This window comes from Panthera tigris, chromosome D3 (assembly GCF_018350195.1).
Source record: "Panthera tigris isolate Pti1 chromosome D3, P.tigris_Pti1_mat1.1, whole genome shotgun sequence".
Taxonomy (NCBI): domain Eukaryota; kingdom Metazoa; phylum Chordata; class Mammalia; order Carnivora; family Felidae; genus Panthera; species Panthera tigris.
The window spans coordinates 44,418,893-44,440,767 of record NC_056671.1 but is presented as its reverse complement, the minus strand read 5'-3'; the positions used below and the strand labels follow the sequence as shown (position 1 = coordinate 44,440,767).

Sequence of the window (21,875 nt, the reverse complement as noted above, 5' to 3'; positions counted from 1 at the left end):
AGGCTCAATAGTATAAAAAGTTGAATACAAACAAGGAATTGCAACTGAAGAAAAAACTGTTTACCCTACCGCTCACTTCCTGGTGTAGTAATTCTATAAAAGCGATGTCTTAAATGATGTTTATCTCCATGATAACAAACAGTGCACAAATCATAATTTGTACATTCTGCACATTTCCATCGAATGCCAATGATTGGTTGCTGGCGGCAGGTATCACACATGGTTCCATCATGCTTGATGCCTATTAAAACACGGATACATGGTTACATTAACTGCAAGTATTATTCACTTGAATACTGCTCCCTGGGGGAAAAATAAGAACGGAGCATTTTACAAAGTTTCTCAATAAAGTAGGAAATAATATTTTAAATATACCACATATGTTTTCAAGACAACATATTTCAAGTATTTTAATCAGTACAAATTATAGACTACACATTTTCTATCACTTCTTTCTTCATTAGTAAGAGCACTTCTCAGTAGCACATTCTATGCTGTCAAACTGAAACTTAGGTTCAATCTAGTGATAGAAAGAAGAATCATTTACCACCAAGATGTTTCAGACTTCAAACATTCAGATTCTTTTCAGGAATTTCAACCTACTCTCCACGCAAACAATTACTCCAAAAGAAGGAACAAGTCTATCCCCATGATTCACAGAGACAAACTATCAATTAACTTAAGCATTTATCCCTAGGCATTGACAAGCTCCCCACCCCAAACAAACTTCAGAAAACCATTACCAAGTAAATTTCCCAGTTTAAAAGGAAACAACATACTATAATTGAGTTTGCTGTTTGTTTTCCTTACAGAACAAGAAGTAATAAACCCTAGAAAAAGGAAATAAGCACTTGGCAATATGACCTCTACTAAAAATGTTCACATGAATGACACAGACGTTAGAACTATGAAAGGTACCACTATAAAGTAGTGAAAATAACTAACATTTGAGAGTAACAAGACTGGGGATAATGTTCCTTTACTATTCTGTTATTCTTAGATCACTTGATAAGTAAGTTAAAACTAGAAGCTTTTTAAACAATGTGTGGCCTGTGAACATCAGTGTCACTACTTTACAGTAGGAATGGTCAGGCCCAACACTGAACAGCAAGGGCTGTATTGTCCATTGAACGCGGACACTCTTCAAGATTCGAGTTCTGGCTTTCACTAGCTATCTTTGTGCCCTTGAAAAAGTCATTTCAACTGAAGTATTTACATATAAAATTATAGTATTTATTTCAAAATAATGGGGGGTAGGGAAGTAATGTGGGGTTTAGATGAAACAAGAGCACTCATGTTGAAATTGGGTAACAGGAGGAGGTTCATTATCTAATTCTCTATTTTGTGAAGTTTAGAAATTTCCCAAAATTAAATAAAAGGAGTCACTTTAGTTCTCAGAACTTCAGTTCCCTTTGGAGGAGGCATTATGTTTTTTAATGGTTAAGGATGTTCTAAGAATCAAATAAGAATGTGCTGTAGATGCAAGAATTAGAGCACAAAAGTAGTAAAGTTAAAACTAAACTCCAGAAGAACATACTATTGCTGCTTCCTGATAAGGGGGGGAAAACCCGTATAATTCATTTTCTATATTCACGTTTAAAGTCCCATAAGGTAACCAGATTCTAAATAAAGAGCCAAACCTGAAGATAAACCTGTGCCTGAGGTGAGATGGTTAATAAAGAACGGGTGGGAGGAAGAACAGAAGGAAGCTGGGATGCCTCATGAACTACAAAAGAACATGACACCCAATACCAAGTATGTTTGGTGTGCAATCCTTCCACAATCTCCTGCTACCCAAATGCTTGACTGCAGGGACAGGCAAGACAGCAGACATCAGTACCTTTTGATTCATTCAGTAACTATTTTACTGCTACTGCGGACAGGCCCCTCTGCTGCTTTCAAATAGCACTCTAGGTGTAGTACGGAGAAGAGAATGGAAGAAAATTAAAGTGGCTAAAGAAAAGGAGTCAAATTATAAGAAGTTTCCACAACAGTTGAGAAGAAAGTAATAGTTTAAGTAGGGATAAAGCTAGTAGAATTGGAGAGAAAATGGAAGCCAGAAGAGGTTTAGGACTTGGTGGCTGCAGGTTAGAAAGCAAAAGATGTAAAAAGTAACTGAAAAAAGTATAAATGAGATCATTCAAAAGAAAACAAATAGGTAAGAGATATTTAGGAACAAACAGTGCAATAAACTGAAATTTAGAACTGTTCTACTTAAAAAAGAGAGAGAGAGAACCATGAACAAAAAAATAAATAAGCACATACTAATCTAAAATTGTAAGTCCAGGGGCGCCTGGGTGGCTCAGTCGGTTAAGCGGCTGACTTCGGCTCAGGTCATGATCTCGCGGTCCGTGAGTTCGAGCCCCGCGTCAGGCTCTGGGCTGATGGCTCAGAGCCTGGAGCCTGTTTCAGATTCTGTGTCTCCCTCTCTCTCTCTCTCTGACCCTCCCGCGTTCATGCTCTATCTCTCTCTGTCTCAAAAATAAATAAACGTTAAAAAAAAAAAAAATTTAAAATTGTAAGTCCAGGCCTCCATTGATAGACACTCATCTAAGAAACAAAATGAAAAAAGAATCAGGACAAGTTTCCTGAAAGTGGTGGATAATGGACCTTTCAAAGGAAGAAAGAAGAAAATCTCAGAAGAGCACAATGTGTGTTCAACAAACCAGGAGCAATTTCATTTTTTTGGCAGGAATCTGAAATACTGTCAGAGACAGAGAAAAATTATAGTCAGGCTGGGAAATAACCACATAAGACATGATTTCTGATTTGCAGACTTAAATTGTTGCATTAATGGTAAAAACAAGGGTATGTGATTTAAGAAACTAGTTCTCTAACTTATTAGCTAGGTAATGTTCAGAATTAATTTAAACTACTCTGGGATCAATATTCTCATCTATAAGTTGAGAAAATACTTCCTTTCATAGGTGTTATGAGCTGAATGTGTTCTCCACCCCCAAAAATTCATGTATTGAAGCCCTAACCCTCAAGATGCTGATATTTGGAGATAAAGTCTATAGGAGATAAGTAGGTTTAGAAGAGGAAATGAGGGTGGGGTCTCCACAATGAGATCAGTGTCCTTAAAAGAAGAGAAAAGAGGCTAAGAGGTCTCCTTCTGCTGTATTAGGACACAGCCAGAAGGCAGCAAGCCAGGAAGACAGTCCCCAACGGGTACTGAAATTAGCCAGCACCTGGATCTTGGACTGCCCAACCAATAAATAAATTCCTGTTGTTAAACAACCTACTCTGTGGTAGTTTGCTATTGCAGCCCAAGCAGACAAAAACAATAATGGAAAGGGTCCTTGTGAAGCTAAAGTGATAAACAGAGGTAAAAACACTGAAAGATTTTAAAGCAAATTGCAAATAAAAAGAATTATACTGCAGTTAATTTTTTTTTAATTTTTTTTTTTTTAACGTTTATTCATTTTTGAGACAGAGAGAGCATGAACGGGGGAGGGTCAGAGAGAGGGAGACACAGAATCTGAAACAGGCTCCAGGCTCTGAGCTGTCAGCACAGAGCCCAACACGGGGCTCGAACTCACGGACCGTGAGCTCATGACCTGAGCTGAAGTCGGCCACTTAAGCGACTGAGCCACCCAGGCGCCCCTACACTGCACTTAATTTAATCTTAATATAGATTTGTTAAATGTACTATTTATCTATTTAAATAATTTGGTGATCAAAATCATCATATATCCCAAGCAAATTTGTCAACTTATGCAGAAAATCAAAGAACTTTTAGGGGCACCTGGGCAGCTCAGTCGGCTGAGCGTCTGACTCTTAATTTCGGCTCAGGTCATGATCCCAGTATGTTGTGAGATCCCAGTATGTTGTCAGGCTCTGGGCTGAGTATGGAGCCTGCTTAAGACTGTGTCTCTGGGGGCGCCTCCCCTGTTCATGCTCTGTCTCTCTCTGTCTCAAAAATAAATAAACATTAAAAAAAAAAAAATTAAAAAAAAAAAAGACTGTGTCTCTGTATCTCTCTCTCTCTCAAAAAACAAAACAAAACAAAAAACTTTTAAATTCTCAATTTCCCAGAGACTACACATACGAAACATTCAATTATTCACACATGGAGCCTGCTTAAGATTCTCTCTCTCTCCTGCCCTTCCCCTGCTCATGCAAGTGAATGCTCTCTCAAAAAAAAGTTACATCCAAAGATACTAAGTTGTTTGTAAATACAAACAAAACTTAACCTATGTCAAAAACAGGGACTATGTATAAACTATGATAATCTATAAAGTGAAATTCTATGCAGTTATTAAACCATGTTGTAGAAGAAATATTACTGATATGGGAAAATACATTTTTTTAAAAACCCATTATTATTTTATAAAACAGTTTGCAAAGAACTGCAATATACCATCACAAAATACATAAAATACACACGTACAGAAAAACTAGAAAGATAGTCCCCAAAATGTACTGGTGGATTTACCCTTTGTGGGTTTCCAAATTTTCTATGCTGAGTGTGTATTAATTCTTTTAGCTAAGTGAATAGGGGCATTTAATATGAGAATATCACCAGAGATGTTGATGTATGTCACCTATAATTAAAAACTAAAAATAAAAACATGTTATTTATAGCAAATATTTACAGAAACCAACTTTCATATAGTTACTAGAGTAATAGAGTATGTAACTGCTACTTAGAAGTTTTTATTTCTCATAACCCTTATACTGAGCTATTTTATGCTTATGTAAAGAAAACATACTTCATATGTACACTCCTCACTGGCACATGCCCACAGTCACAGTCTAATCTGTCTTACCACAGGAAAGCACCGTGCCAAAACAACATAATCAATATCAAATGTCATACTTGCCTGCTCAATGGTGAAGCTTCTGAACAGGTCTAATATAGGTGTCCTATGTCATCACAGAAAGTAAAATGCATTAAACTAATCAGAATCCACTATGCATTTAGAGGTTTATCCTTAACTATACAGCTCTTCAAATGAGAGTTGATGAAAGAAAGGCATAGGGAAAACGTATCCCAACTTCCCCATCTGATCAAAAAAAGAAAAGTCCAGTTTTTAGCTATTCTCCTACTGATATATTTTTCATCTCTAAGTTCATTTTCCACAAAGCACAATGATAACATTCATGAGCTCATAATCTAAGTATAGGCTTTCTTTAAAAGGACCCATTTAAACACACAATGATAACTGGTAAAAAAAAAAAAAAAAAAAAAAACCTACAATTCATGGTTTTAAAGAATACTTCAGGAAAACCATTAATGCACAAAAGCACATCCAAATCCTTTTTGGTTCCCACAGTTCAAATGCCAACAAAGCTACTGAACAGCTGTGAAACAGACTAAGCCTGAGAATTGGAGAAAGTAAACAAAGCAGCCCACTCCACCATCAAAATGCACACTACAGAATTTTTAATGAGAATACAATTAATTAACCTTAGAACAAAAGCTGATATTTAGAGAAAACACAAAACAGGAGACCAACATTTTACTGATCTCTTACTTCAGCAGCTTTTTGTTTCCCCTTACTTTATCCACCCAATTCATTCCCATCTAAAACATTCCCTTCCAGTACAAACCTTCTTAGCCTTGGCAAGTGTTATTCCTTAAAATGTTCATTTCATAAAACTTAATTCCCTAACTAAACCTATTAGTCGTTTTTCTCCTTCCTATACAATATCATATTACCCTAGAGACTTAATGCTCTTTTCCTTTGCTACGCTTTATGAAGACATCTGCCACCGTTAAATGAACCACCTGATGATAGCTTTTGACTCATTCTACCAATACTCAAATGACCATCTGCTCTACATTTTAATGGCAGCTCGCCTAAATTCAAAAACTTAGAGAATTTACATAGCCTTAAGCTTTTTGTTAGAAAATTTTATGAGAGCAATAAAACATGCTAGTCAAGATCAATGACCACAGTTCTTAAGAGAGCCAATGAAAACAGCTCAAAATCACAAAGCACTGATTTGTTTAAATAAAATGTTAAATTTCTAGTTAGAAAAAAGTGACCAAGAGAACTAGAATTCTCACTACAAACAATTCACTCTACAAAACACTTCAACATGGAAGAATATCTAAATTATCATTTTGTATAATAGCAAAGGAAAAAAGTAAACAATGTAACTATTCATTAACAAGAGAATAGAAACATATATTAAGTATACAATGGAATACCTAAAATTAATGTTCCTCATACGATTCAATATGAATTAATCCTTCAACCATAATGCTGAATTTTTTAATTATACAATACAAAATGTTACAAATAAAGTACTATATTTGCTTACATAAAAACACAGCACAAATGTTAAGAAAAAGAACATGGAAATGATAACAAATTTCTAGATAATGGTTACCTTAGAAAAGGAGGGAAGGGAATGAAAATTGGACAGAAGTATACAGGATGTTTCAAATATATTAGTAATGTTTTGTTTCTAGATAGGTTCACAAGTATTTATTACTCATTAATCTACCTGGATATCTTATATATTAAGTGATAAATTTTAAAACAATTTTAAAATTAAAAAAATCCTAATAAGACTAAAATGGTACCTAGTTAACCCTCTAAATTTGTTCCCTAATTGAAAGATTTCACCTAACATAAAAAAGTATTTACAAATCATTAACCATTATTTAAATGTAATTACTTATTGTGGCATAACTGTTTGTTGATGTCATTTAACCAGTCAAGAAATCCTATTTCTGAGTTAAGGATTCATTCAACTTTAACCCCAAATCAATGTGACAAAAACATTACAGAGATTAAAGAGGGCTAGCCACTTACAGTATGCATCCTATTCTCCCTGAAACTTTAAACTACTTAGTGGTTTAGAAATTGTCTCAACAATAATTAAAATTCCTAATGAGGGTAAGGCCTTTGTGACCTGCCAGCTGGTTGCTGTATTCTACATTCCTTTCTCTTGAGAAATACTAAATTAATGAAAATAAGATTGTTATTATTAATAATACTAGCCACTGTTTATTACCACATCAAGCTAATGAGACTTACACACATTTTAGTTTAACCTTCCCAACCATACTAAAAGGCAGGCATCATGATCCCCATTTATAAACGAAGATATTTAGGCTCAGAAGTAACCTATGTGAAGTCACACATTAGCAAGTGCCAGGCTCAAATTCAAACCTAGGTGGGTGTGAGTACAAAGCTTGGCCCTCTTAAGCTCTTCACTCCACCAGGGTTTTTTCTCCATCTGATCTTATTTAAATAATTACATATCTAGAGCATCATGTTCCCCATTTAACCCACTAGATTCAAAATACTATAAGTTATCAAAAACCTATTCTAATATTCAAATAAATCTTAAAGAGATACACTTTAAAAATTGAGATTACTTTTTAATTTCACCAATGTAGTAGAGTGAAACATCACTACTTCCAACCAACTCTTGGTACACACTAAGAAAATGTCCTTGAAGGCATTTCACCCAAAATCTCCCACTTCTTCGTCGTATCTTTCTGTTGGACAAGTTCTTCTCTCATCTATTTTTGCATCCTCTACTACTCTACTGTATTACAAGTTTGCATAATAAAATTACAATCATGCCCCAGACAGTCCAAAGAAAAGAAACAAGTTATCAAATTAGGCATACAATTGGGAATTTTAGTAGTATGTTTGTTATTTTTAAGCACTTGTTGCATAGAGGTAGAATGTGAATGAAGTCAAACAAAATTAAGAATTTTATCACTTTTTCTCCTGCTAACTGGTAAAAATTCACTATTTCATTTTAGAAGCAAAACATCTCTGCCTGTGTACCTTGACCTACTCCAACTTCATTTTACAAGTGAAGAACTAAGGCTCAAAAAGACTAATGTTATAAAGTTGAAAAAAATAAAGAGGTAAGACTGACAAACCCAGATTTGAATCTCCACCATGAACTTATTACTTGTGAAATCCTGGGCAAGTTAGTTCATTTCTCATAGCCTATTTTCTCATCAGTAAAATAAAGGCTATCAAATAATATTTTTTCAGGATTAAATGAAATAAAGTTTATAAAACACTTAGCACAGTGCCTGACACATGACTGGAGCTCATGAAATGTTAGTCCACTCCCTAGTTAACAGTCTCACTTGATAAAATATAGAATGAACAAATACCTTAATTCCCCTACTAAGCTAGAGCATTTTCCACTACTGTATGAAAAGAGACTGGAAAAGGGGGTGAACAAAACACCATAATGTTAGCTATGGCAATTCTAAGCTGTTATGATTATCATTAGCCCTGCAAAACCTTTAAATATCAAATAATGACCTTTTTTTTAAAATATAAAAACATTTCTATCCCATTGTTTGTCTTTTTAGAAACAAAATTATCATCAAGAAGATAAATATAGGGATGCCTGGGTGGCTCAGTCAGTTAAGTGTCCAACTTCAGCTCCGGTCATGATCTCACAGTTTGTCAGTTTGACCCCACATCAGGCTCTGTGCTGACAGCTCAGACAGAGCCTGGAGCCTGCTTCGGATTCTGTGCCTCCCTCTCTCTCTCTGTCCCTTCCCTGCTTGCATACTCTCTGTCTCCCTCTCAAAAATGAACATTAAAAAAAGAAGAAGAAGATAAATCTACCCTGGAAAAAAATCAAATACTCATATCATGAGTATGTTTACAGAATATAAACTAATTCTAACCAAAGCAACTATCTACAAAGGGAAATACGCTTAAAAAAAAAATACTCCGAAGCAACAAATGAATGTCTGGTCTATCTGCTGTGTTCCCCTACCTCCTGAACTAATTTAAATCCCCAAGATCTTAGTTGTGTTCTATAAATTCACTTATAAGCAAGCTGTATAGAATTCAGAACCCATTTTCTTTCCCAAACAAAGTTTTAAATGTACCAGACTATTTCACAAGAACCTGTTTACACAGAACTATGGGCATACAAAGGTAAAAAACTGTTAATTAAAATTGATAAAAACTCTCAACAAAGTGGGTTTAGAGGGAATACATCTCAACACAATAAAGGCCACATATGATAAACCCATAGCTAACATCATACTCAATGGTGAAAAGCTGAATGCTTTTCCTCTAAGATCAGGAACAAGACAAAAATCTACTCTTTCCAGTTTTATTCAACACAGTACTGAAAGTCATAGCTGCAGCAATCAGACAAGAAAAAGACATAAAAGGCACCAACACTGGTAATGAAGAAGTACAACAGTCATTATTTGCAGATGTCATACCATTTATAGAAAACCTTAATGATACCACCAAAAAACTATTAGGATAATAAATGAATTCAGTAAAATTGCAGGATGCAAAATTAATATACAGAAACCTATTATACTAATAATACTAATAATGAAGTAGTAGAAAGATAAATTAAGAAAGCAATCCCATTTACAATTGTATCAAAAGGAATGAAATACCTGCAAATAAATTTAATCAAGGAGGTGAAAGACCTCTACTGTGAAAACTGTAAGATATTGATGAAAGAAACTGAAAATGATAGAAACAAATGGAAAGAAATACCATGCTCATAGACTGGAAGAATGAATATTGTTAAAATGTCTATACTACCCAAAGTAATCGACAGATTTAATGTAATCCTTAACCAAAATACCAACAGCATTTTTCAGAGGTAGAACAAATAATCCTAAAATCTGTATGGAACCACAGAAGATCCCAGATAGCCAGAGCAATCTTGAGAAAGAAGAAACAAAACTACGAGTATCACAATCCCAGACTTCAAGCCACACTACAAAGTTATAGTAATCAAAACAATATAGTACTGGTATGAAAACAGACAAGATCGATGGAACATAATAGAAAATCAAGAAATAAACCCCCACTTATATGGTCAATTCATCTACTACAAAAGACACCAAGAATATACAACAGAGAAAAGAAAAAGTCTCTTGAATAAATGGTGCTAGGAAAACTGAACAGCTACATGCAAAAGAATGAAACTGGACAACTTTCTTACACCATACATGAAAATAAATTCAAACTAGATTAAAAATCTAAATATAAGACCCCAAACCATTAGAATTTGTGGAAGAAAACGCAACATTTTTCTGTATTTGTCTCCTCAGGCAAAGGAAACATAAGCAAAAATAAACCATTGGTACAACATCACACTAAATAAAAGGCTTTTACAGCAAAGAAAACCATCAACAAAATGAAAAGGCAACCTATGAATGAGAGAAGATATTTGCAAATGATACATTCAGTAAAGGGTTAATATCCAAACTATATAAAAAATACATCAAACTTAACATCAAAACAATACAATAAAAAAGTAGGCAGAGGACCTAAATAGACATTTTTCAAAAGAAGGCATACAGATGGCCAACAGACACATGAAAAGATGCTCAGCATCACTAATCATCCAGAAATGCAAATCAAAACAACAATCACACCAGTCAGAACGGCTAGTACCGAAAAGATAGGAAATAACAAGTGCTGGCAAGGATGTGATGAAAAGGGACTCTCATGCACTGTTGGTGGGAATGTAAGCTGGTGCAACCAGAATGGAAAACAGTATGGACGTTCCTCAAAAAATTAAAACCAGATTTACCATATGATCCAGTAATTCCACTGTTGGGTATTACCCAAAGATGGCTCCTGGATGGCTCAGTAGGTTAAGCATCCAATTCTTGGTTTCAGCTCAATCACGATCTCATGTTTTGTGGGTTTGAGACCTGCATCAGGTTCTCCACTGGCAGCATGCAGCCAGCCTCGGATTCTCTCTCTCTCTCCCTCTCTGTCCCTCCCTGACTCGCGCTGTGTCTCTCTCAAAATGAATAAACTTAAAAAAAAATTATTTGGGGCACCTGGGTGGCTCAGTCAGTTAAGCATCTGACTTCGGCTCAGGTCATGATCTTGTGGTTTGTGAGTTCAAGCCCCCTGTCCGGCTTTGCGCTGACAGCTCAAAGCCTTGAACCCAGTTCAGATTCTGTGCCTCCCTCTCCCTCTGCCCCTCACCCGCTCATGCTCTGTCTCTCTCTCTCCTGCAAAAATAATCATTAAAAAACTAAATAAAGTTATTTTAAAAAGAAAAATGAAAACACTTACTAATACAAAAAGATACATGCACCCTTATTTTTACTGCAGCACTATTTACAATAGCTAATATATAGAAGCAACCTACATGTCTAATGATAGATGAATGGATAAACGTGATGTGGTAGACATGTACAATGGAAAACTACTAGGCCATAAAAAAAAATAAAGTCGCCATTCACAACAACATGGATGGATCTAGAGGGTATTATGCCGAGTAAAATAAGTCAGACCAAAAAAAGACAAATATCGTATGATCTCATTTATATATGAAACCTAAAAAAAAAAAAAAAAAAAGAATAAAAAACAACAACATAAAAGGGATACACACTCATACAGAACTAGTGGTTGCCAGAGGGAGAGGGGTAGGGGGATAGGCAAAATAGGTGAAGGGGTTTAAAGAGGTACAAATTTCCAGTTATAAAATAAATAACTCAGAGATGAAAAGTACAGTATAGGGAATATAGTCAATAATGCAGTAATAACTTCGTATGATAACAGACGATAACTACACTCACCATGGTGAGCATGAGTAACTACAGAATTGCTGAATCACTGTTGTACACCTGAAACTGATATAACACTATGTCAACTATATTTCAATTTAAAAAAAATAAAAATAAAGGAGCACCTGGGTGGCTCAGTTGGTTAAGCATCTGACTTTGACTCAGGTCATGATCTCGAAGTTCGTGGGTTTGAGCTCCACATCAGGCTCTGTGATGACAGCTCAGAGCCTGGAATCTGCTTCGGATTCTATGTCTCCCTCTGTCTCTGACCCTCCCCCACTCACACTCTCTCACTCTCAAAGTAAAACATTAAAAAATAAATAAAAATCGTTGCTATGTTCCTAGTTCCAATGGAGGCAATGTTCTATCACTGTAATCCAGATAAAATGGTAGAAGAGGCAAGCTAAATGATGTAGGGACATACGAAAATGTGTGAGTAAAGAAATGAGTTTTAAGAAGGAGAAATGTTCTTGGAGCTCCTGGGTAGCTCGGTCAGTTAAGCCTCTGACTTTGGCTCAGGTCATGATCTTGCAGTTTGTGGGTTCGAGCCCCACATCTGGCTCTGTGCAGACAGCTCAGAGCCTGGAGCCTGCTTCGGATTCTGTGTCTCCCTCTCTCTCTGACCCTCCCCTGCTCACACTCTGTCTCTGTCTCTCTCTGAAAAGTAAATAAACATAAAAAATTAAAAAAAAAAAAAGGAGAACTGTTCTTAAAAACAAAAAAACAAAAAAAAAAAGGCCATTTTCCCATAGATACTTAAAATGCATAAGCTCTTGCTAGGTGACTTAGAGCAATGGTTTCCACAGTGAGGTACATGCTCAGGGTATATAGAACAAGATTCTGTGAAATGCAAGAGAAAATCAAAGTCCACAATGTCTTATCTATAATGCCAAACTCCAAGTGTTTTTGTAAGTTAGCAGCAAACTCCAGTTAGTCATAAACCCTGATCTGAACAAACAAGAGGCTATATATAGTATGTAGTCTTTATCATCCCGGTAGTATAATTATTCATATGCTTCCCTGAAGAAATGTTAATTTACTTGATTACATGGTACTGCTGTGGACCTCAAAGTGGATGTTATGTACTATGTTGCACACATACCATATTATAGTTCTAAAATCCAGAAGTATACACTTGGTCCCAAGCATTTGGAAAAAAAAGGGGGAGGTTTGGATTTCCACTGAAACTTTTATATTTATTTTTTCTCTAAAAATATTAAGATTGAGATTAAGTTTCACTAATTGTAAATCACTGAGCTGACACCAGCACCCTCAGGGAGTCCACACAAAAACTCACCCCTCACACAGAGAACACAGGTGTCCTGGAGGTGAGGGGGTTTGAGAGCAACGGGTCCTAACAATGTTGCTCACCTCTGGTACATTAAGACATGCTGCAACTTTTTTGTGCCTACTTAAGCAGATTTGTGGAATGTATGCTAGTAACATAAAACAGCATGCTGTTGATTATCTTGAGACAAAGGGCTTAAAAGGCAAAATTAAGAATGAGTTCCATATTTTTCATTTACAAAATAAATGAAAAATAAATGGTTCAAAATTGCACACCTTTTCTGTGATGAAAAGTAGGTGTTAGTGGTATGCCCCTTATAAGCCTTTTTTTTAACTACATCTATTTAATGTGTCCCAGGTAAAGATGACATGAGAAAATAAATGCTGTCCAAAAGAAACTAGAATAAGCAAAGTGAAAACTGGTGTTTAGAGAGGTTTCAAAACATCATTATATGGTCTTTAATACCAATGATGCATATCATGAATAAATTTTTATACCCACATCCTTAAAATAATATTTCACTTCATTTTAAATTCAGTAAATTCAGAATTCACTGATTCAAAATATAAAACTAACACACCTTCTAATTCATATGTAAGAAATGACTAGCATCAGAAAAAACAAAATTACTAGCTAAATTTCAATAAAAAATTTTACTTAACTGGTAAATGGAATAGAAAAATAAGATTGAGATTTAATGAAGATACTGTATTAGTTACAGTCCAGTAAGGAGACATAAACTACACCAATCCACCACTTCTAGAAATAGGGAAACAATGAAAAAAAAAAATGGGATTACTAAAGGAGGGATTCTATAGGGGTAGGATCCAGACCTTTATAAAGGCGTTGTGACTGGCTGGTGCTGGTGTCACTGAGTGGGGACACACTGATGATGTTTCTGGTTATATTGGAAGTAACCTGGAATCAAATACTGATACTGAAATTCTGCTAGATGAGATGATGCCAAAAGAAAGCAAGAAAAACAGAAAACAGCAAGTTCCTTCTCCCACTCTAGCCTTCCAGTCTCCTTTGAGCGCTCCCTATTGGCAGAGCCAGCAAGGATCCAGCTGGCAAAAAAACACATGCAGAAGCCATCCCAGCCTCACAGGGTAGAATACAGAGAGTGGGTTTGAAGCCAAGACATAAAAGCTTAAAAACCAGTATAATATACTCAGAAATGCACTTCATCGCTTTGGATTATCTATCTTTATGAGGTCTCCTAAAAGCTAAAGCATCTAGCAAAATCAAGAATGGGATCAAACTGAATTTAGAATCAGACCTGATTTACTAATATATTAAACTAAGATTTTCTAAAACAATGAAGAAAAACCATACTGCTCTCCTTTTTAAAAACATTTTTTTTAATTTTTTTTAACGTTTTATTTATTTTTGAGACAGAGAGAGACAGAGCATGAACGGGGGAGGGGCAGAGAGAGAGGGAGACACAGAATCCGAAGCAGGATCCAGGCTCTGAGCCATCGGCCCAGAGCCGGATGCGGGGCTCAAACTCACGGACCGCGAGATCCTGACCTGAGCTGAAGTCGGACGCTTAACCGACTGAGCCACCCAGGCACCCCTAAAAACATTTTTTAAGTTTATTTTTATTTATTTTGAGAGAAAGATAGAGAGCAAGCAGGGAAGGGTCAGAAAGCAGGGGAGACAGAATCCGAAACAGGCTCTGCACTATCAACACAGAGCCTGATGCAGGGCTCGAACCCACAAACCGTGAGATCATGACCTGAGCCCAAGTCAAGAGTCAGACGCTTAACAGACTGAGCCACCCAGGTGCCCCTTGCTCTCATTTAAAAAACAAAACAAAACAAAACAAAAAATTCTGAATATAAGCAAAATACCAAAATACCATGCTGAAGGCTGGATCCTTTCAGCCTAAGTGTTTATTTACCCTTTTTCCACATATATTTCTTCCATAATTTTCAGTATTTAAATTTTACATAAGAAGCACAGTGTTATCTACAGTAATTCTTTGTGGTTTTTGGTTTTTTATATGTAATTTTGAGTCTGGTGTCTTTTTTTAAAGTTTTTTTTTTTTTTTAATTTGTTGAGAGTGTACATGCACACACAAGCAGGTGAGAGGCAGAGAGAGAAAGGGAGAGGGAGAGAGAGAAAGGGAGAGGGAGAGAGAGAAAGGGAGAGAGAGAAAGGGAGAGAGAGAAAGGGAGGGGGAGGGAGAGAGAGAGAAAGGGAGGGGGAGGGAGAGAGAGAGAAAGGGAGGGGGAGGGAGAGTGAAAGGGAGGGGGAGAGAGAGAAAGGGAGGGGGAGAGAGAGAAAGGGAGAGGGAGAAAGAGGGAAAGGGAGGGAGAAAGGGAGGGAGAGCGAATCCCAAACTGACAGCACAGAGCCCCACTCCAGCTCAATCTCACGAACAGTGAGATCAAGACATGAGCTGAAATAAGGGTCAGACACTTATCCAACTGAGCCACCCAGGCACCCCTATGGTAATTCTTTGAAACCTACTTTTTTTCACTCAACATATAATTGGTAAATATACACTAATTTTTTCATTTTAACTAATATTTTACTGTATGAGACTCATGTAACATTATATACAAATTACATATAAACTTTTAGTAGTTACCAAATTATTGGTTTTATAAATACTACAATGAATTTCTCTATACATAACCTCTTTACAGATTTGTGCCTGAGGATCTCATGGACATACACTTAAAAGATTTTCTCAGTTGCAGGATATGTGCGTTTGTAAAGTTTACAAGACTGCCAAATTGCTTCTCAAAGTGGTTGTATCAATTTTCTGTCCCACCAATAACCTGAGAGTTCTGATTTCCCCATATTCTTTATCAATACATACTACTTTTAGACTTTAAATTTTTGTCAGTCTGACTGGGGTGAGGTAAAAGATATCTTTTCTTAATTTATATTTCCAGGTTAGTTGAGTCAGCTATATAAATAGTTATTAGTTCTTTACTATTTACATCAAATCAAACTTTTAAAGCTAGAAGAAAATTTTTATTTAAATTGATCTAATCCATATATCTCATACATAAAGAAAAAAGTCAGCTAGCTGTCTTCTAACTTCTAACTGAAAATTTTCTCCCACACCTGGTAATACAATTATCTATGTTGCCCCTAACCAATAAAACAAAAGAAGCTTGACATATATGAGGTAAGTTTTCAGTAATTTGAATTTTGGGTAAGATCTGATAGTTTAGATATGACAATGTCATATCTCTGTCAACGGCAAAGCTTGGCTTCAACAGTATAGAATGACTGGAACTTTGAGCTACTGTTTGGAACAAAGAAAACTCAAAACATTAAGAACCTTGATAAAGTGAAAAAATAGAAGAATAAAGACCGACAAGCTGGAGAATTTGACAGTTCATATGCAGCTCAATTACTATATGCAATGAGTGATCCTGGATTGGATCCTGGACCAGAAAAAAGACATTAGTAGGACAACTGATGAAATCTTAATAAGGTCTGTACATTAGTTAATAGTATAATATTAATGTTATTTTTCTGGTTTCAGTAATTGTACTTTGTAAGCTGTTAACATCTGAAGAAGATGAGCAAGGGCAAAAAGGAACTCTTTTTACTAATTTTATAATTTTTGTAAACCTGAAATTATTTCAAAAAGGTTAAATTTATTTTTAACTATTATGTAAATAAATATCAAGTACAATATAAATGTAATATTTAATAAATCTCAAGAATATAATAAAGTACCAACAGATATTAATTGTTAAATATTTTGAAGAAAAAAGAGAAAAAAAATTGAAAGTAGTATTATAGTCCTGGGGCAAAATTAGATCTAAGAACTTGTGATCTGTTCAATCCTTTAAGGAAAACAAAAGTGAAGAAATTAAATCATAGAAATTAAAATATTTCAACAGCACTGCATAAGAAGGCTAGCTATCCTGTATCTAGAAATGCTTTTTTTTAATTTTTTTTTCTTAATGTTTTTATTTTTGAGACAGAGAGAAACAGAGCATGATCAGGGAAGGGGCAGAGAGAGAGGGAGACACAGAATCGGAAGCAGGCTCCAGGCTCTGAGCCATCAGCATAGAGCCCGATGTGGGGCTCGAGCCCACAGACTGTGAGATCATGACCTGAGCTGAAGTCGGACGCTCAACTGACTGAGCCACCCAGGCGTCCCTAGAAATGCTTTTAAAACATCTGCTAAAATAATCAGATGAACAAGATGAATTGTTACATATAACAAATTAAATGTATAAAGTCATGTAAATTAAACTGAGATTTTAAAAAAATTACCTCTAAAAACACCTGCTTTTACAAAAGATAATGAAACTATTTATGACAGATATACTCCATACCACAAAACACACAGACAACATTAACATCCCTTCAAAAACTGCTGTAGTATAGGATTTGTTACACTTTACCCTGGAAAGATATTTAAATTTCCCCATAAACCTGCAATTACTGATACCAAGATGCCTCCAAATTATTTAGTTGTGGTCAAACTTTAGCTTGAACTAGCATGATAAAATTTTAAGAGTGTGCAGAAACAGGTATATGCCTCATACAGTGTTGTTGAGAGTGTAAAGTGGTAAAATGTCTTTAGACAGCAGTTAACCAACATCTATCAAAATGTTAAGTATGTGTACCCGTTGATCTAGCAATTCCACATTAGAAGTAGTCAGCACTGGGGTGCCTGGGTGGCTTAGCCAGTTGAGTGTCCAATTTCGGCTCAGGTCATGATCTCTCAGTTGGCTGAGTTCAAGCCCTGCATCGTGCTCTATCGCTGACAGCTCAGAGCCTGGAGCCTGCTTCAGGTTCTGTGTCTCCCTCTCTCTCTTCCCCTCCCCCACTCCCTCCCTCCCTCCCTCTCTCTCTCTCTCAAAAGTAAATAAACATTAAAAAAATGTTTTTTAAATTAAAAAAAGTACTCAGTACATATGCATAGGATTTATTCACTGCATCATTGTAAATAAGACCTGAATCAATATAAATGCCCATCAATAAAACACATTAAATAAATTATTACATCCAGTCAACTGGTATACTATGCAGTTATGAAAGAATAAGGTAGACCTATATGTGCTAATAACATGGAACAATTCCCAATATGTACTATTAAGTGAAAGAAACAAAAGTGCAGAAGAGAATATAGTGTACTACCATTTGTACCTTTAAAAGGCAGTAGATTTACAGTATGTTAATAAATATGCTTCCAATAAATAGAGTATTATGTAAGAATACACAAGAAGGTGATATCAATAGCTATCCCTTTTTGTACTGTTGAATCTTTTCTTTGGGGCATGCATATTCATTCTTCTCAATGTTTAAAAAGCCAGCTAAGAAACACAATTTTATGAATTATCTGTTCAAAAAAACCGAGTTGGCCTGTGTTAGTTTCCTTTCTGTTGCTGCTAATAATAAATGTAAACCCATTTCAGATTTGTTAAGCTTTGTCAAACTCAATCAAGCCGTAGAAGTAGCTTACTTATAAATTAACTCAAAATGTATTAAAGACTTTAGCATTAAGACATGAAACCATAAAACTCCTAGAAGAACACATAGGAAGTAAGCTCTTTAACAATGATTTTGGCAATGAATTTGTTGGACTTGATGCCAAAAGCAACGAAAGCAAAAATGAACAAGTGAGAATACATCAAACTAAAAAGCCACTAAACAGCAAAGGAAACAGTCAACGAAAGGAAAGAGCAACTTACTGAATGGGAGAAAATACTTGCAAGTAATACATATAAGGGATTAATATCTAAAATACATAAAGAACCCGCACAATTCAACAGCAAAAAAAAAAAAAAAAAAAAAAAATCTGATTAAAACATAGAGAGGGTGCCTGGCTGGCTCAGTCGGTTAAGTGTCTAACTTCAGCTCAGGTCATGATCTCACAGTTTGTGAGAACGAGCCCGGGTTGGGCTCTGCACTGATAGCATTGATAGCGCATAGCCTACTTGGGATTCTCTCTCTCTCTCCCTCTCTCTCTCTCTCTCTCTCTCTCTGCCCCTCCCCTGCTCACACTCTCTTACTCAAAATAAATAAACTTAAAAAAAAAAATGGACAGAGGATCTAAAGAGGCATTTTTTCAAAGACATACAGATGGCCAACAAGACACATGAAAAAATGCTCAACATCACTATCACAAAAATGCATATCAAAACCACAAATGAGGTATCACCTCACATTTGTTAGAACAGCTACTATCAAAAAGACAAGAAATAACAAGCATTGGCAAGGATATGGACAAAAACAAGGATGTTCTCTGTTAGTGGGAACATAAATGTGTGTAGCCAATGTGGAAAAGTGCCTCAAAAGATTAAAAATAGAACTACTATAGGATCCAGCAATACTTCTGGGTAACTAATCGAAGAAAATGAAAACACTAATTCAAAATGATATATGCATTCCCATGTTCACTGCAACATTATTTACAATAGCCAAGACAAGTAAACAACCTAAATGTCCATCAATGGATGAAAGGATAAAGAAAATGTGCCATATATATATATATGGCATATAAATATATGGCCATAAAAATAATGGATGAAAGGATAAAGAAAATGTGCCATATATATATATATATATATATATATATGGCACATTTTCTTTATCCTTTCCTTTCTTACATTTCTTTCCATTTTATATATATATGTGTGTGTATATATATACACACACACACACACACACACACATATATATATATAATGAAATGTTACTCAGCCATAAAAAAGAATTAAATCGTGCCATTTGCAACAACATGGATGGACCCTGAGAGCACTGTGCTAAGTGAAATAAAATAAAACACAGTGAGAGACAGATACTGTATGATCTCATTTATACATGGAATCTAAAAACAAAACAAAACAAAACAACAAGCTCATAGATACAAAGAACAGATTGGTAGTTACCAGAGGTGAGTGAGAGTGGGTGAAACGGGTGATGGGTGTCAAAAGGTACAAACTTTCAGTCATAAAATAAATAAGTCATGGGATGTAAAGTGTACATGATGACTACAATTAATAACACTGTAGTGAATATTTGAAACTTGCTAAGAGAGTAAATCTTACAAGTTCCCATTACAAAGGAAAAAAAATTTTACAACTACGGATGGTGATAGAGGTTAACTAAACTTACTGGGATGATCGTTTTGCAATATATACAAATATCGAATCGTTATGTATACATGTAAAACTAGTATGTCAATGATACCTCAATTTTTTTAAAGTAGCTTCTTTATGCATTCTGAAAAGTAACAAATTTTAAATTTGAATTATTTTCAACTAAATAGATATCATGGACAAATCTATAAATATAGCCTTGATTAAAATAATCCAATAAAATAAAGTTCAGTTTACCCCATTACATAAAAATTCTAGAGTCAATAACAGATCCCCGAAATTTTGTGAATCAAACTGACTCCTGTGAATGGGTAAGTCTCTGACATAACCTTACACACAAAAAAATCTGGCGTCTAATCCACTTGGAAAAAGTATTTAACACAAAGAAATGGTTCAGCAGCTTAGACTGTTTTTCCCTCTACTGATAATGAACCAATTGAGGTGAAAAATCATTCTACAAAGTCCCAATTAACATTCGGCTACTTCCAAGTCTGTCTTTCTATGTGTTACAGGAGGCCATACATACAAATGTACGTACGTTACGTACATACATACATACATACATACATACATATATAATTGGCATTTCAACAATCCGAGGTACCAGAAGCCCCTCGGCAATTGTAACCCGTCAACTAAAGACCATATGGCTAGGCAAGCCTCTCTTCAGACAGTTATCACTCGGTGGCTGATTAATTTCAATGGCTTATTAGACAGGCCTCTCCAGACCCTTTCCCTAGAGAAGGAGGAGGAGGGGAACGGTCTGTTGTTTTCCCGGTGCTTTGTGCCCTCCAGGCTTGAAAGCATCCTGGTGACGGTGCAGCCATCATTTCCCGTGGGGGTAGCGGTGTCTTTTCGGCAAGTTTTTGTTTACGAGGTACTGAACCCAAAATCCCTTTGGCTCTCTCCCTTTCCATCTCGGGCTTCTCCCAGGCGTCCCGACGCCCACCGGGCCTCGCCCGTTCCCCGCACACGCGCAGACCCTGGGCCAGGGGCCAAGACTTACCCGTGGGCGCGCTATCCAGGATGCGCAGGTCGTAGGCCCCAGAGCAGCGGTAGTTGGCGGCGGTGCCGTTGTCCCACACCACCACCACCTCCTCGGGGCTCTCGAAGCTCCGGACCGTGCCCACATGGCCCTCGCCGCCGTCCTGCTTCCCCCACTTCCAGTCCGGGCCGCGCACCACCCGGGCCCCGACCCCTTCCACCATCACCCGGTTATTCCGGGAGTTACTCATCGGGGCCCGGGCGGTGGGCTCTGCCGCCGCCGCCGCCGCCGCCGCCGCCGCCGGTGGGCCCGTGAGGGAGTTGGGCCCGGGCCGGACTCTCGGCGCCGGCGGGAGCGGCAGCGAGCCCCGGGGGACGTGGGAATAACTCACGGGGGCGGCGGCGCGGTCCCCGACAAGCCCACAGCCGCTCTCCAGCCGTCGCCGCCGCCGCCGCGCCCCCCGCTCGGACTGGAGGCCGGACCGCAGCGGCTCAGAGGCGGCGGCGGCGGGCGGGCAGAGGGGAGGGGGCCGTGGGCGGGGACTCCCCCGCTTCCTCCGGGCTCCCCGGCCGGGCTACAGCGACGGCCGCCAGGAAACCACGCTCTCCCCCGGCCGGGAGCGCGGGGAGCGCAGGGGGCCGGGGGAGGCTAGCCCGGGGGGGACGGCGAGGGCAGCGGGGAGCAAGCTTAACTGTCGGCCTTTTTTCTCCCCCAGCCCCTCGATCCGGGGTGGGCGCCCGAGTGCCGGCGCCGTCTCCTCCCCCGTGGGCAGCAGTGGTACCTCCCAGCGTCCGGCGAGCGCCCGGGCCCACGGGCCCCCTTCTCTGTGCCCCCACGCACGCCGCCGCGCTCCGCCCCGCCACAGAGTCCCCGCCGGGCGAGAGCGGCTCCACATCCGGATACTGACGCACTCAAGACTAGAGCAACCCCTTCTCTCACTAGGAGGGGAATCCTCAGCAACAGTAGGGCGGAAAGGGTTTTGGAGAGTCGCGCGACTGGGGAAAGAAA

The 21,875-nt window shown here is 37.5% G+C and overlaps 1 protein-coding gene across 1 annotated transcript in view; it reads right to left on the bottom strand.

The window, feature by feature from the left end:
* Positions 1–21,335, bottom strand: part of MIB1 (MIB E3 ubiquitin protein ligase 1) — a 125,574-nt gene extending 104,239 nt beyond the window's left edge. Inside the window, exons 1-2 of the mRNA XM_007075984.3 lie at positions 20,889–21,335; positions 70–241 (exon numbers count right to left, since the gene is read on the bottom strand). Of these exons, the coding sequence (XP_007076046.1) occupies positions 70–241; positions 20,889–21,117 (401 nt within the window). The 5' untranslated portion in view covers positions 21,118–21,335. The remainder of the gene's footprint in view (positions 1–69; positions 242–20,888) is intronic.
* Positions 21,336–21,875: the final 540 nt, after the last annotated feature.